Below are 15,972 nucleotides of genomic sequence, written 5' to 3' on the forward strand. Positions count from 1 at the left end.
GAGATATATCACCTGGTGCAATGGTTCCTACCTTTTACTGAATTAGTTTGTAAATTTTAAAATAATCCCCAGTACTCCCTTCAGGCTCAGCAGTAACCCATGTTGGTGGTTTTGGCTTTCGCTGGGAAGGCATAGTTATATCAACATCTTTTTCAAGCCAGTCAGCAGGTCTGTACACATCCTAATCATTTGGTGTCATCACAAAGGGCACCCATGACATTAAATTTATTAATTTTAATATTATTGATGTTACATGTTGCATTAAAGGCTTCTTCATGATTATTATTATAAGATAGCCATGAATGCCATTTTTCTTTTCTAAGTTTCATTCTTGTTTCTTTTATCTCACCATAGCATTTAAATACTTTATATAGCTTATCATAATAAGTATCTATTGGAATTTGGGTAACCTGAAGGAAACAAAGTTTTCTTATGTTACCCAACTTATTTGGTTTTGAGTCATTAGAAGAGGGGTAATTTTTTGTTCCTAGGTCGTCAACAGAATTTTCCTTAAATAAATCAGCAGAGGTCGTCAATGGTGTCTAGCGTTCGCCATCTGATCCAGGGGCGCAGGGAACATTAAGCTTAATCATTAATTTTTTGGGAGAGGGAAGGGGTAATAATAATAATGAAAAAACAATGGAAAAAATAAGTGTAAGAAAAGAAAATAGTTAAGACTCTCAAATCCCAAAGGCGTCCCCATTAACCTTTCATGGAATTAATTTCTCCACAATTACACTTGCTAGAGCTGCTTCCCTATTGTCCACTCCCTACCAGACCACATAGGAATGGGACCACTATGATAAGAGTGGCTCAAGTGTATGCTAAACCTGCTTGATGGGACTGAGAGCATTACAAGAATACAATCATCCCCACTTTAAGCATAGTGGCAGGCAAACCGGACAAAATGCCAAGAGTCCTATCTCTATGAAACCGGCCAATCCCTGGAATCCAAAGGCCAAGTTTTTTGTTCGAGAATAGTCGCGAGTGCCGATATGGAAATACTGACTCTCCTAGGTGTCCAAAAATTATCGGGTAGTTGGCAAGACTACCACAGCTCCCACAATTGATTTTGGAAAAAAATCCAATCCCGGATATGATGTCCTCTAAAAGAAAATCTGGACTGTGAAATGGGTAAGAGAATTTTGACAGCGTGGTTGGAGACAATTGATAAATAATGAAGAGAATGAAAAAATTGTAGGTAATAGGAATAGCTTGAGAGAAAATTAGTCAAACTGAAAAAAAAATTCCCCAGTTCAAGAGGCTTCCTGCCCGTCACCAAGTTTCAGCACAAGAATGATATACTGTGCTGAAGCTCAATGACTTCCTTGAGGCATTCTCTCGTTAAGAGGGGAAAGGGCATTGAAATAACAATAAAAATCACTGTACTAGCATTGTGGGGTTCCTAAAAAATTTTTACCACAAGACTAGATTCTATTGCTGTGTAATAGAATCTAGTTTCTCCATTGCAACTCCTTTATGATGAGATGCAACATAAAAAGTACATAAAAAGGATTTGGTTTTCCTTAATAGGGATGAGAGATATTTACACACTATTACTACTAAATTAAATTACATGGCTAATAATTTTAAACATAATGGGTTACCCATTTTATCCTATAATGAAAGAATGAATGATTTGTAATTATCTGGCATCATAAACCTTACTAGACAATAACTTGAGATAAAGCACTATAATAAAAATAAAAATTAATAAATAACTCGGTGAAACTTTTCAAATTCAATATATCATTTAAAAACGAGTAAGAAGGCCAGCTTCCAACACAAAGTTAAAAATGCCACTGGCATAGAAAAAAATTCCCCTCCAAGAATTTTGTTAAGTATGGACCTACCATCCTCACGGCTGGAACATTCAATAAGTAAATGTCTAACATTTAGAGGATCCAAGCAATCATCACAAAATGGTTGACACCTACCACTCATCAAGACATCGTGAGTCAAACACGTGTGGCCAATTCTAAGACGACATAGGGCAGTCTCCCACCCTCTTGGCATATTACCATACTTCCATGGAGATATACCCTTTATTATTTTCTTCATTTTATTCTAATCAGAATTGGAGTAATGTTGCAAAATATCACAATGAGACTTTTTTTTATATGAGAAAAAAAGGCATTGACATGTAAGAAGATATCTTCTAGGAAGTAGTTTTTGCTAATTTGTTGTCCTCTTCATTTCCATGCACACACCCATGAGCCAGGACTCAGCTAAACTTAACTTTTTTACCTGCAGTGCAATAAATATGCAGTCACTATGAAATTTCTAAAAACTAAAGCATTGGTTGGGATAAAAACTGTCAGTGTCTGCACAACACTTTTTGCATCACTAAAACTAGTAAAATTGCCTTCTTTCATTACCGCTATTTTTTCAACAGCAGTCAGAATATTATACAGGTCTGCTGTCAAGATAGAGGATTATAAAGGGAGTGCATGCTTAAATTTAAAAGAAGAATTATCCACCCCAAAACCAACACCAGCACTGGATTTGTAGCTCTCCATAAATACAAATCCACTGCCCTAGTATTGTTCTGCATGTTCTAAAAAGGTAGACAGCACTTCAATTACCAAGTTGCCTTTACAACTAGTAAAATATTTACAGAGGGCAGTACCTGACTCCTAGAAAGATTCAAGTATTTAGCAGTAGTTCAACTCTGAATCCATAAGGCTTTGGAGATGTAGGGTAAGCCTCATAGTAAGAAAATAAATTATCTTTATTGACAGTTTCAAATGACAGTGAATTAGGAACCCTCTGTAACCTATTCCAATATCTAATCATTGTAGACTGGTGACATAAGTCTAGAGTCTAGAATCATCTGCATCAACTAAAAGACTAGGAATGGGGGTGATCTAAAAGCACCAATAGCTAATCTGAGGCCAGAATGTTAAATGGAATCTAAAATCAACTTGGTAGAAGCAGCTGAAGAATATATTTCACATTCATATAAAAGTTTCAATAAAATAAGGGCTTTATACAGCCTTGGGAGAATCTGACAATATGGTCCCCAAGATGTATGGGTTAATACTTTGAAAATATTTAAAATCTATATACATTTAAACTTTAGCTTTTTGAGATGAGAGACACAAGTCAACCTTTTGTCAACAGGTTAGGCTTATAAATTGCTTTTCTTAAACACAAGGAATATGATGGTTTTATATATAAACATATATAAGCATTGGTTGGAATAAAAACTGTCAGTGTCTGCACAACACTTTTTGCATCACTAAAACTAGTAAAATTGCCTTCTTTCATTACCTCTATTTTTTCAACAGCAGTCAGAATATTATACAGGTCTGCTGTAAAGATAGAGGATTATAAAGGGAGAGCATGCTTACAATTAAAAGAAGAATTATGCACCCCAAAACCAACACCAGCACTGGATTTGTAGCTCTCCATAAATATAAATCCACTGCCCTAGTGTTGTTCTGCATGTTCTAAAAAGGTAGACAGCACTTCATTTACCAAGTTGCCTTTACAACCAGTAAAATATTTACAGAGAGTAGTACCTGACTCCTGGAAAGATTCAAGTATTTAGCAGTAGTTCAACTCTGAATCCATAAGGCTTTGGAGATGTAGGGTAAGGCTCATAGTAAGAAAATAAATTATCTTTATTGGCAGTTTCAAATGACAGTGAATTAGGAACCCACTGAAACCTATTCCAATACCTAATCATTGTAGGCTGGTGACATAAGTCTAGACTCACCTGCATCAACTAAAAGACTAGGAATGGGGGTGATCTAAAAGCACCAATAGCTAATCTGAGGCCAGTATGTTAAATGGAATCTAAAATCAACTTGGTAGAAGCAGCTGAAGAATATATTTCACATTCATATAAAAGTTTCAATAAAATAAGGGCTTTATACAGCCTTGGGAGAATCTTTCATATAAAAGTTTCAATAAAATAAGGGGTTTATACAGCCTTGGGAGAATCTGACAATATGCTCCCAAAGATGTATGGGTTAATACTTTGAAAATATTTAAAATCTATATATGTTAAAACTTTAGCTTTTTGAGATGAGAGACACAAGTCAACCTTTTGTCAAAAGGTTAGGCTTATAAATTGCTTTTCTTCAACACAAGAAATATGATGGTTTTATATATAAACATATCTGGGTCTGAGTGTACACCATGAATGCTAGAGAAATGAACAACAATGGTTTTACTTGTAGAAAACTTGAAGCCATTCAAATCTGCCCATCTCAAAACTCGATGGATATGGAGTGGAAGCTTTCTTTCAACTGTTGCCATTCTTGCTCCTGCAAATGAAACAGTAGGGTCATCCACAAAGTGTGTGGAGTAGGTCATCTGGAATCACAAAAGAAATCCCATTAATGGCCAGTGCAAATAATATAACATTAAGCACACTGCCCTATGGGACTCCCTCTTCCTAGCATTTTTTCAGACAGAGTATTACCAACTCTAACTTGAAAGAATCGACTTTTTAAAAAGGCCTGAATAATTAAGGCAAATCACCTCTCAGACCAAACTCATGGACAATTTTAACGATGTCATATCTACATGAGGTATCATATCTTTTTTCGATATCAAAGACTACTGTCACATAATGTTTCTTGGAAGGAAATGACTCACAAACAGATGACTCTAGAGTCCTACACGAACAAGGGGATCTATTATATAATGTATTTTGTAAAACCCACACTGCACTGTTGATAAAATACCTTTCTTTTTCTATTATCCATACAAGCATTGCATTTACCATCATTTCCATGATTTTACATAAACAACATGCCATTACAATTGGTCAGTAGCTTGGAGCTAAGACTTTGTCCTTTCTAGATTTCAAAAAAGCTAAATAATGGTAAGTTCTCAAACTGATGGGAATCTACGGTCTCACCACATTCGGTTAATAATACTGTGAGAAAAAGTTTAGTTTTATTACACTTGTGCTTTATTACTGCATAAGGAATTTCGTCTGGGCCTGAGACTGTATCAGGGCAAGATCATAATGCTGTCAAATTCTTTCTCTGTAAATGGGAGGTTGTACAGTATGTCTCTTCTTTACTTGATATGAAACTGAGAGAAGTTTCTTCTTCACTACATCTATAAAAGTAGCCTACAGAATCCTCTGACTTATGGGATACTCTCTCAAATTCATCAGCTACTGAATTACCTACTTCCAAAGGGTTAGTATTGTATTAATCATTAATTTTTAACACAGGTGGAGACTTCAGAGTACATTTACCTGCAATTTTATGAGCTTTCCTTCAAACGGCAGAAGTTGGGGTTCATTTATTCACTGGAGAAACAAAAGATGAATATGACTAAATGACAACCTGCTTTAATTACTAGTCAAAATTGTGCTCTAAATTTTTTGTACGTGACGATATTCTGTTCAGTGGGATTTTTGTGCAACCTTGGTAATGAAATTCTAGAAGATCTGTGTAACACCTGAATTTCTGGTGACCATGCAGGGACTGATCGTCGACGGAAAAGAAATGTCCTTTTTTAAATGGAATGAACTCCAGCTGTGTTAAAAGTTCCATTTAATAGATCAATGGTATCACAAACCTTTTATATTTTGTCTGCATTGTCTTCTACTTTGCTCAGTTCTTTAAATTTTTGTCATTTGGCTCTATCCAAACACCACAATTCAGGTAGACCATTGTTAGTTGTAATCACTATTGGTGCATGAACACTAGTATATCAGTCATACAAAGTTCTCCAGTGAAAGTCAGCTATTTTAAGACCAATGCATGACAAAGTACATCTCTGGATATGAAAGTAAGTGGGCTCACCTGTGTTTAGAATCCCAATATTTTCACTTTCTATTAGTGATGCTAGCAGATTGCTCTTTGAGTTTGCTAAAATATCTTCCCATAATGGATGTCTGCTGTTCAAACCACCCAGAAGAAGAAAAGGTTGAGGGAGTTGGTTTAATACTGCAGTCACGTCAACATAGGAAATACTGTCATTACGGGGTAAATATAGTAAACCTATGGTATATAGACTCTTTACATCTATTTGGACTGCTCTACTACTACTTATAGAATTGTACGTAGATTTAAATGATTTTAGGAATGTCAAAGCGAACATATACAACATTTCCGCCATGAATTCTTCCTTGAGGATTACAAGGTGTTTTGTTGACTCATTGATTGATTTGAAGTTCTCTGGAATCCTGACATCAAAGGTCATTGACGACAATATCGTCTAATGTAATAAAGATTAAAAGAATATTCAATTAAAACCAAAAAAAGCAAATATGTTAAAAAAGTTAAATAGTACTGTATTAAGAAGACCTGCTTCTGATGTAAATTTAAAAATGCCACTAGCATTGTACGACACATCATGTCCTAGGATATTGGCAAGAATGAACCTGCCATCTTCGCCACAAGCCTCAAACAGATATCTATTTCTTTTTGTGCTATAAGTGAGGCATTCAGTCAACAAATGCCTCACTGTCAAGGGTATCAAACAGTCGTCGCAATATGGTTGGTGTAGGCCAGCCAGCAGAAAATCATGTGTCATCCGAGTGTGACCAATGCAGAGACGACAAAGAGTAGTCTACTATTTTCAGGGCATCCAATAATACCTCCAGGTGGATATAACAATTGCAATTTCTCTCGTCTTATTTCTGGTTAAATTATCCTAATGCTGTTGCCCATTGTTATAAATAAAATTCTTAATTGCGGGTAAAAAATCATTACAAAGAATGGGATACCTTCTTGGTAGCAATTCAGCTGCAGAACTCTTTGCTAGTGAATCTGCTTCTTCATTTCCAAACACGGAACACAGTAAAATCGAATTGTTATACCTTTTAGGCCAGTAATTAAAAGCCATTCTAAAATCTTTAAAATTAAAGGGTTACTAGAATTAAAACCTTCTAAATCTTCAAAGACACTTCTTGAATCACCATAAATGGTAAAATTGCCCTCCTCTCTTAACGCTACTTTCTCATTAGCGGTTAGTATGCCATATAATTCAGCAGTAAATATGGAAGATATTGGAGGAAGCGCACCTCTATAGTTAGATTAACCACTATATACTCGAAATCCAATGCCAACATCAGATTTTGAGCCATCGGTATATGTAAAAGTTGATTCCCTATGTTCTTCAACTTGTTCCATAAAAAAGAGACCTACCTTCTAATTCAGTCATGTTTTGTTAACAACGATGAAATATTTACAAAAACATATCTCCGGTAATTTCCATGGAGGGGTTGATGATAGCATAAATGGAAGCACATTACCTCTAATTATATCAAGACTGTTTAATAATTGTTTTACCCAAAAGCCATTGGCCTCATCAATACTTTCAACCTGTTTTGCACTCCCCTCGATTTCACTTAGCTCACAAAATTTAACCCTGTCTGCCTTGTCAAGATTCCATCATCGCAATCTTTGTAAAGGCGGACCCTTGTTGGTGTTTATAATGATTGGTGCATGATCACTAGTATGCCAATCATCTAATGTCCTCCAATCGAAATCAAGAAGGCAGTTAGAGCTTGCAATTGAAAGGTCAATGCATGACAAGGTACCTGTCTGAACATGGAAGTGCGTGGGCTCACCTATATTAAGGAGTTCGACGTCCTCATTCTCCACAATTGATGAGATAATATTGCCCCTTGTGTTTGCCAAAACATCACCCCATAAAGGATGTCTACCATTCATATCTCCCAGTAAGTACAGAGCGCATATTGTATATTTTCTTTCTATATCAATTTGTACAATCACAGCCTGCAGGGGTGTACGAATAGACAAAGATATTTGGGGAACATCTCGACGAACGTACATGAGACTTCCACCATGGCTCCCTGCTTGTTAATTATATGGTGTTCGATGGCTAACATACTCTCGAGGACAAGGAGTGTTAGCATCAAGCTTACTTTCCTGCAGACATACAATTATGGGGGAATGTTCATGAACTAGAAGCTTAAGCTCTTCATATTTGGCCCTCAAACCCTGACAATTCCATTGCAAAATGGAGGAAAAAACTATGGATTATTGCTGGAAGACATCTTGTATGAGGTTTTCCCATTAACAGTCTTTAATCTAACATTATTACCTGTAAGTTTCTTCAGAGATGGTCTTGATATGTTGGGTTTTACGTTTGTGTTTTTCTTTATATCCTTTTGATCTATTTGTTGTGGTGGATGGTGGACCTGATTTATTCAGTTTATCTTCTGGTTCATTAGAAATATAAATATACAAAACATCAAATTTATTTTATGTCATAACTTTAATGTTTCTAAGGGAGGGGGGAGAGAGAGATGGAGGTCTTTCTATTTTACGATCAATAGATGGTGGGAATCTAGGTTTTTGCACCTTTCCCACTACAGGTGCATCGGGTAAGTTGGTCTTAAGTGGAACCTCCATCAATTCACTCAAGTACATGGCCTGAGAGAGGTTTGTAATAGTTTTTGTAATGGGGGACGAAGGCTGTACTGAAATGAGCAATGCCCTAGTGTTAATACACCGTGGTAAAACCTAAGGAGGTAATATGCTTACATCGTCATTTGACATTTTGTCACATGATATATTTCTTTTTCTAGAACTATTGGCAGTACTAGGTTGGTTTGATTTTATTGCCTTAGCATAGGTATTTGATTTATTTAATAGTCTTTTGGCATGACCCACATTTATATGTTCTAAATTATATTTGTTGAGGGCAGCTTTCTCCCTTATATAGCTCGCAGCTCTTGTCTATGGATTTATGATTTGAGTTGCAATTTAAACACCTGGCTCCAAGTGCACATTCTCCATGGTAAGATTTGGAGCAAACACCACACATTTTCTCACTTTTGCAAACCTTAGATGGGTACCCAAATTCAAAACAATTAAAGCATTGCAGTGGCTTCTGCTAGAATGGTCTTACTTTAATCATTTTGTTTTCAATAATAATATGAAAAGGTACATCACCATCCTGGAACGTAAGGATTATCATCGATGTACCTGGGACTTTGTGAACTTTCCATACATTTAGTAGACACATGGCCAGTATCTCCTCCTCTCTAAATTCATACAGATCTCTGTTAAAAACTACTCCCCTTCCGTAACTAAAATTTAGGTGGGGTTTGACATCTAACTTAATGTCATCATTAGTTTTTATGGTGGACAGTATTACAGGCTGTGCACTTGATTTGGCATGGATAAGGAAACTATTTTTTCCAAAACGAGATATATTACACCTTGTGCAATAGTTCCTACTTTCTTTTAATTAATTTGCATATTCTAAAATAATTCCCTGTAACCCCCTTTGATTCAGGTTTGATTCCAGTTACTTATTGCACTAAATGCTTCGTCATACCTACTGTAAGATATCCATTAATCTCATTTTTCATCTTCAAGTTTCATCCTTACTTCTTTTATACATCCATTGCACTCAAATGCTTTATATAGATCATTGTAGTTAGTCTCTATGGGAATTTGGGTAACATGAAGGATTCAAAGTTTCCTTGTGTTACCAAAATTACTCGATTTTGGAATATCAGTAGAATGGTCCGTTCCCGTTCCGAGGTCATCAACAGAACTTTCCCTATTCAAATTATCAGAGGTCGTCAACAGTGCCGGGGGGATTCAGCATATCCAGGGGATGGGGAGTCAGTGTTTAAAGGGTCCATAGTTAAGGGTGGTATTTTCTTTATGTATTTTGTTGGTTGTTTTCTTGGTTTACCTACTTCAGATTTTTAAGAAAGTATCATACGTTGGAAAGGAAATTTGCCTTCTCCACTATCGGCACAATGAGAGTATACTTCCCAGATGGTCCACTCCATACCCTACTCAAAGGATAGCAGCAAAACAGATATAGAGGCACGGGTGTAAGTCAAACCTGCCTGGTAGGATTGAGACTAAGAAAATATGGAATCATCCTCCCCATATCTGTAATGATGGGCTTCTGGCCAGAGGCCAAGAGTCCCACCTCAAGGATTGGATCCCCCCAGGATTCCGATGACCCTACCCTTGAGAGTAGTTCCCCCAAAAAGGTACAAACCATCTTCAGGATGGCTGAGATCATCCAATACTCTGATATATAGCAATGAATGTAAATACCTCCCAACTGTGATCCCTTCTCCCGTTTATCTAAGCAGGCAGTAATAACGAATGTGGAAATATCCACGCCATATAAGGGAAAAAATTAATAAAAAATATTTTATATATATATATATATATATATATATATATATATGCATGCATACATCTACACACATACACACACACACACATATATATATATATATATATATGTATATATATATATATATATATATATATATATATATATATATATATATATATATATATATATATATATATATATATATATATAAACTTAAGAGAAATAATACTCATAGTTAGGGCAGCAAGATAAAAGAAAGTTAATAAAATTAGGAGAAGGTCGAAGTAATATTGAGCAGAAGAATTAGAGGAAAGGGAGAGAAATTTAGATTCGAACTTGGAGAGCAATTTCCCCAACTTTGAGAGCCCTCTTGCCCGTCACAATTCTTCAACAATATGAAAAAACCATATGACAACATCAAGGCCTTCTCTCGTTAAGAGGGCAAGTGCAGAATTAAACTCTCTGTATAAGGAGAATTATAGGACTCCTCCTTTCCTGTTGCAAAATTTTAAATTTTCTTTTCTCTAATGCTCCTATACTGGTGACCAGGATCTGCTTCAAACTTGCATGATACATTTGAGGAATGGTCTGCTATGGCATTGCTTACTTGTGGACAGGCAACTACAGGTAAGTGGTTATGAAATAGTAGCTTCAGCTCTTCATATTTAGCTCTTAGACCTTGACAGTTTACTGTTTGAAAGATTGCCTAGAAGTAGTTTTCCTATCAGAGTTTCATATCCATTTACATAAGGTATTTTTGTATTTCTAGTTGAAGGGAAGAGGAAGATGGTGGTCTTCCGCTTTTTCGATTAAAAGATGAAGAGCTACGTGAATTATATACATCCATATTGACAGGTGCATCCGACATCTTTCTAACATAAGATTGTTCCCCCTAAATCTGGCAATGACACTACCCGAGATGAAAGCCTTGAGCTATTCATCTGAGGTGTGGTAGATTCAGAAGAAGGAGGTTGTTTACTTTTTTATGATAGGCAACGAATCCAAAGTATAAGACATGATATTAGTCTTAGAAGGTGGTTTATTAAGAGGAAGTTTTACATTACCTGGTATAGCTGGTGTTACAGTTCTCTCTGGATGTCCTGCATCCTCAGATTTTCAGGCCTTGGCATACCCATTTGTCTTACTTAGAAGTCACGTAGCATATCTTACACTGATATGTTCTGCATCTGACTTCTGAACAGCTGCTTCTTCTATTTAATATTGTGAACATTTCTTAGTGTTTGCATTGTGATCCTGACAACAATTGGTACACCTTGCAATAGAAGCACCGGGTCCATGCTCAGGATTCGAGCAATTGTCAGAGATCTTCATGTTTCTACATACCCTATATGGATATCCAAATTTGAAGCAATTGTAACACTGCAAAGGCTTCTGCCAGTAAATGCGAACTGGTATTCTCTCCCTTTCCATGTGTACATGAGAGGGTATATCATAGTCTACAAAAGGGAAAATAATCATAGTGGTTCTGGAAATCTTATGAATCTCCCATATTTCTTTAGAACACATATCCAAGATTGAATCCTCGCTAAAATCATAAAGGTTTTTTTTAAAGACACTCCTCATCCATAACTAAAATTCAAATGTGGTTTGATATCCGCCAATAAATTTTCTTACATTTCTATATTACTTACCATAAAAGACTGCATTCTATATTTGGCACTAATTAAAAAGGATTTCTTGCCAAATCTAGAAATTTCTCCCTGCTCTATGTTATCCACTTTTTGTATTCACTCACTAAATTTAAAGTAATTATAGTCTTCAGTCTAACTTGTTGCAATTATCTACTTTGGTGGCTTAGGCTTTCATTCTGATGTCAGATTTATTTTAGTGTCAAAAGACTCACTCTGATACCAGTCACTGGGACAATATAAATCCAGATTTGCAGGCGCTGCATTGCATAGCGCTCTGGTAATCTCAAAATTATCAACTTTTATTTCAGAAATTTCAAAAATTGCTCTAAAGCTTCCTCATGATTGCTGAAGCAGATCCATTCTTACCCCATCATCATCATCTTTGAAATTCATCTTTATTTTACCAATTATACTGTAAGGTTCGTCATCAACAATACTCCATAATAGCAATGGTATATCACATATGTGAATGACTTTTAACTGCCTTACATTTCTATCAATATTCTGAACAGTAAAAGAGCCCTCCTTCTTAGTTTCCAGGTTTTCAGCAGGATTTTCCTCAGTATAATTGCCAGAGGTTATCAACAGTGCCATGGGGGAGTAAGCATATCTAGGGGAGGCATCATTTTTTGAAGGGTCTATAATCAAAAGTGGGATTTTGTTTATTGGTCGTTTTTTCTTTTTCTTTTTTTTTTTTTTTTGGTTGATTTACACACTTGACAATACTTAAAGTATCATTTGATGGAAAGTAAATTTGCATTCACTATCGGAACAATGAGAGCATACTTTTAAGATGGTCCACTCCATAGCACCAAAACAGATGGAGAGGCACAGGTGTAAGCTAAACCCTTGTTAGAACTGAGACCACGAAAATATGGAATAATCCTCCCCTTATCTGTAATGATGGGCTTTCGGCCAGATACCGAGATTCCGATGACCCAACCTTCGTGAATAGTTCTGCCAAAAAAGGTCCATACCATCTTTGATATGGATGAAATTTTCCAATACTCTCCCATATAGCTTTGAATGCAAATACCTCCCAAGTGTGATCCCTTCTCACATTCATCTAAGCTGGCAGTAATAACAAATGTGGAAATATTCACACCACTTACACTAAATGTAAAAAATAAACATGTGTACATGTGTGTATATATATATATATATATATATATATATATATATATATATACACACACACATATGAATATATGTACGCATGTGTGTATATATATATATATATATATATATATATATATATATATATATATATATATATATATATATATATATATATAATTGAATATATATATATATATATATATATATATATATATATATATATAAATTATATATATATAATATATATATATACATATATATATACATATATATATGTACATATACATATATATATATATATATATATATATATATATATATATATATATATATATATATATATATATATAAAGATAAGCTTTATATTACCCATAAAGTTAAGACAGCAAGACAAAAGTAAGTTTAATATTGAGAAGAAATAGTAAATAGAGCGAAATTTAAGATTCAATATAGGGGAGCAGTTTCCCCAAATTTGAGAGATCTCTTGCCCATCACAAGGCTTCAACAAGGAAATGAGATTCCATGTTGAAGCTGAGTGACTACGTCACAGCATTCTCTTATTAACCCTGAACAGGTAAACATCTAAATCAATAATGTAACAGGTAATCGTGTGGCGTATACGCTACGGCTTGTTTCCACTTCACTTGGTAGCTCCGGTAATGCACTCTTTTATGAATTTTTTTATACATATAATTCTAGCTATCTACGACTAGGACATACTCAATAAAAACATGGAACCGAGACCTGAAAACTTTGTTGATTTTGAGAGACTACCACTCTCGGGGCCCTGGGAGCCTTTGTCCTTGCTACTTGATAAAAACAGCCTAATGGTAGTTTCTAGGAGTCCCTGAGGCATATTCACTTGAAAAATGAACCTCCTAGGCTGAAAACAGAAAAATCTGGAAAGAAAAGAAAAAGGGGGAAATTTTTAGTAACGAAAAAAACGTTACGTGACAAAAATATTTTTTTCTAATATAAATTATAAACTGAGACTGCTGAAAATTGTATACATAAAACTTTAATAATAGATAAATAAGATGGTATATGAAAATCGTGAAATTAAAAAAGTTAACTATTTAAAATATTTTCAAAAAATAACTAGCGCCAATAATGAATTTTCCTCTTTCATTTTTACACTATTCCAGTCTATGTGACCTATAATATCTGCAAATTATTGCTAGAATTGTAGAAAACTTCAAGATAAAACAGAAAATAATGAATACTAACCATTCCGGGCTACATTCAGTGCACAGTTTCCAAATATAACGATGGCAAGAAGACTTTTTACAGTTGACACACAACAGCTTCGTCCTAGCTGTTGACGAACGAGGAAAAATATGGCATCTTTGTCGCTTTTTAGGCTTCATTGCTTGATGGGCTCCCCAAGTTCAGGATGGAGCTCCCCCCTTTTCCTCTTCCGACTTCTCTCTTCTGAAAGGCCTAACATTTCTGAAGGAGATGCTGAAGAAGTTGAAGGCACTGCTGACGAAGGGGAAGGCACTGCTGACAAAATGGAAGGCACTGCTGACGAAGAAGAAGGCACTGCTGACAAAGGGGAAGGCACTGCTGACAAAATGGAAGGCGCTGCTGATGAAGAAGGCACTGCTGATGAAGGGGAAGGCACTGCTGATGAAGAAGAAGGCACTGCTGACAAAGAGGAAGGCACAGCTGACGAAAAAGGCACTACTGACGAAGAAGAAGGCACTGCTGACAAAGGAGAAGGCGCTGCTGACAAAGAAGGAACTGCTGACACAGGAGAAGGCACTGCAAACGAAGTGGAAGGCACTGCAGGTGGTTCATCAAATGCCAAACAAGCTGATGGTTCGACAGAAATATCTTGAAGAGGATCGGTCATCGTTGCTGGGATGTTGTTCTCATTTTCCATGTCATAATTGTCCTCACATGTGCTATCTACCTCTATTTCGTCATCATCAACCTCTGTATCACTTCCAAGGGTCATCAGTGCTAAACAATCTCATCAAGATCTCCTCTTCAGAAAGATTTCTGCGTGCCATGATCGGAACTGAAAAAAGAGAAAAAAACACATAACTAATATTGGCTAAATTAAACTATAGATGGTAATCCTACATCCAATATGCCATTAGCATCATGTTCTCAAATCATCTATCAACGTTCACTATAAGTATCAAAACAATATTCATAGAAATAAACATATTGTAATCAATATTGTAAAACATGTGAAAATCAATCACAGTCACTTACCAGGTAAGTGTGTAGCGTATACGCTACCAGGAAAAACAAATATGGCCACTTCCAAAAAACGGCGAGAGAGAGGACAATGGCAGTTGTTCCTTCGGCTGTGACTCTGGTCTAACTAACCGGTGCTGGGTAAATTTCCGCTCAGAAGCCGAACCCAAGCGGCGCAGAAGTGAGAAAGTGGTTTCGCGCATATACGCAGGGTTTAAGGGGGATTATCCTACAAGTAAACTATAATGAATATCATTTATCCTACAACAAAAGTATAACAAACACCAAGTGAATAAATAAAACACACACTTACCACTTTACCAGATTGAGTAAAATAAACGGCCAACATGATACTAATCATCATAATAATCCGGGTAATGATACGACGCCAATCAACTTTTAAGCTACTTTTGTGTTCTGCTGTTTCACTGTAAAGAGAAGAGATAGCCTTAAACTTTCTGTTACCTATATATAGTAATAATAGCACAAAATTCATTCAAAAGTTTGGGGAAAAGCTTGTCTCAAGATATCAAAATGTTCTAAAATCATAAATTTTTCAAAGGAATTTTGACGTAGGAAAAATCTATTTTTGGGTGAGATAGCCATGTCCTCCTGATGGAAGTTCCTTCTGGCAACTTTCTACAATATAATATTTCTGCGATTGATATTACAAGAAAATTACTGTCAGGTATCACGGGGTTCCAACACCCGGAAACGACTATCCAAAGATATCGTGTATAATCAGGGACATATACTAAGATGACCATACTGTAGATATATACACCCCAAACAGACCTTACCCAGTCTAATCCTCTAAGGTGAAGGATAAATAAGGAGCTGTTACATATCCTATCACCTTTCAGTGCTTCTATACGACTCCCGCCTCTTCATTCCACGG

The 15,972-nt window shown here is 35.8% G+C and overlaps 1 protein-coding gene across 1 annotated transcript in view; it reads right to left on the bottom strand.

The window, feature by feature from the left end:
- LOC137643119 (2-oxoglutarate and iron-dependent oxygenase domain-containing protein 3-like) overlaps positions 1-15,972 on the bottom strand; it is a 443,146-nt gene that overhangs the window by 295,385 nt on the left and 131,789 nt on the right. Inside the window, exon 2 of the mRNA XM_068375966.1 lies at positions 15,388-15,502. Within this exon, the coding sequence (XP_068232067.1) occupies positions 15,388-15,502 (115 nt within the window). The remainder of the gene's footprint in view (positions 1-15,387; positions 15,503-15,972) is intronic.

This window comes from Palaemon carinicauda, chromosome 6 (genome assembly GCF_036898095.1).
Source record: "Palaemon carinicauda isolate YSFRI2023 chromosome 6, ASM3689809v2, whole genome shotgun sequence".
Taxonomy (NCBI): Eukaryota; Metazoa; Arthropoda; class Malacostraca; order Decapoda; family Palaemonidae; genus Palaemon; species Palaemon carinicauda.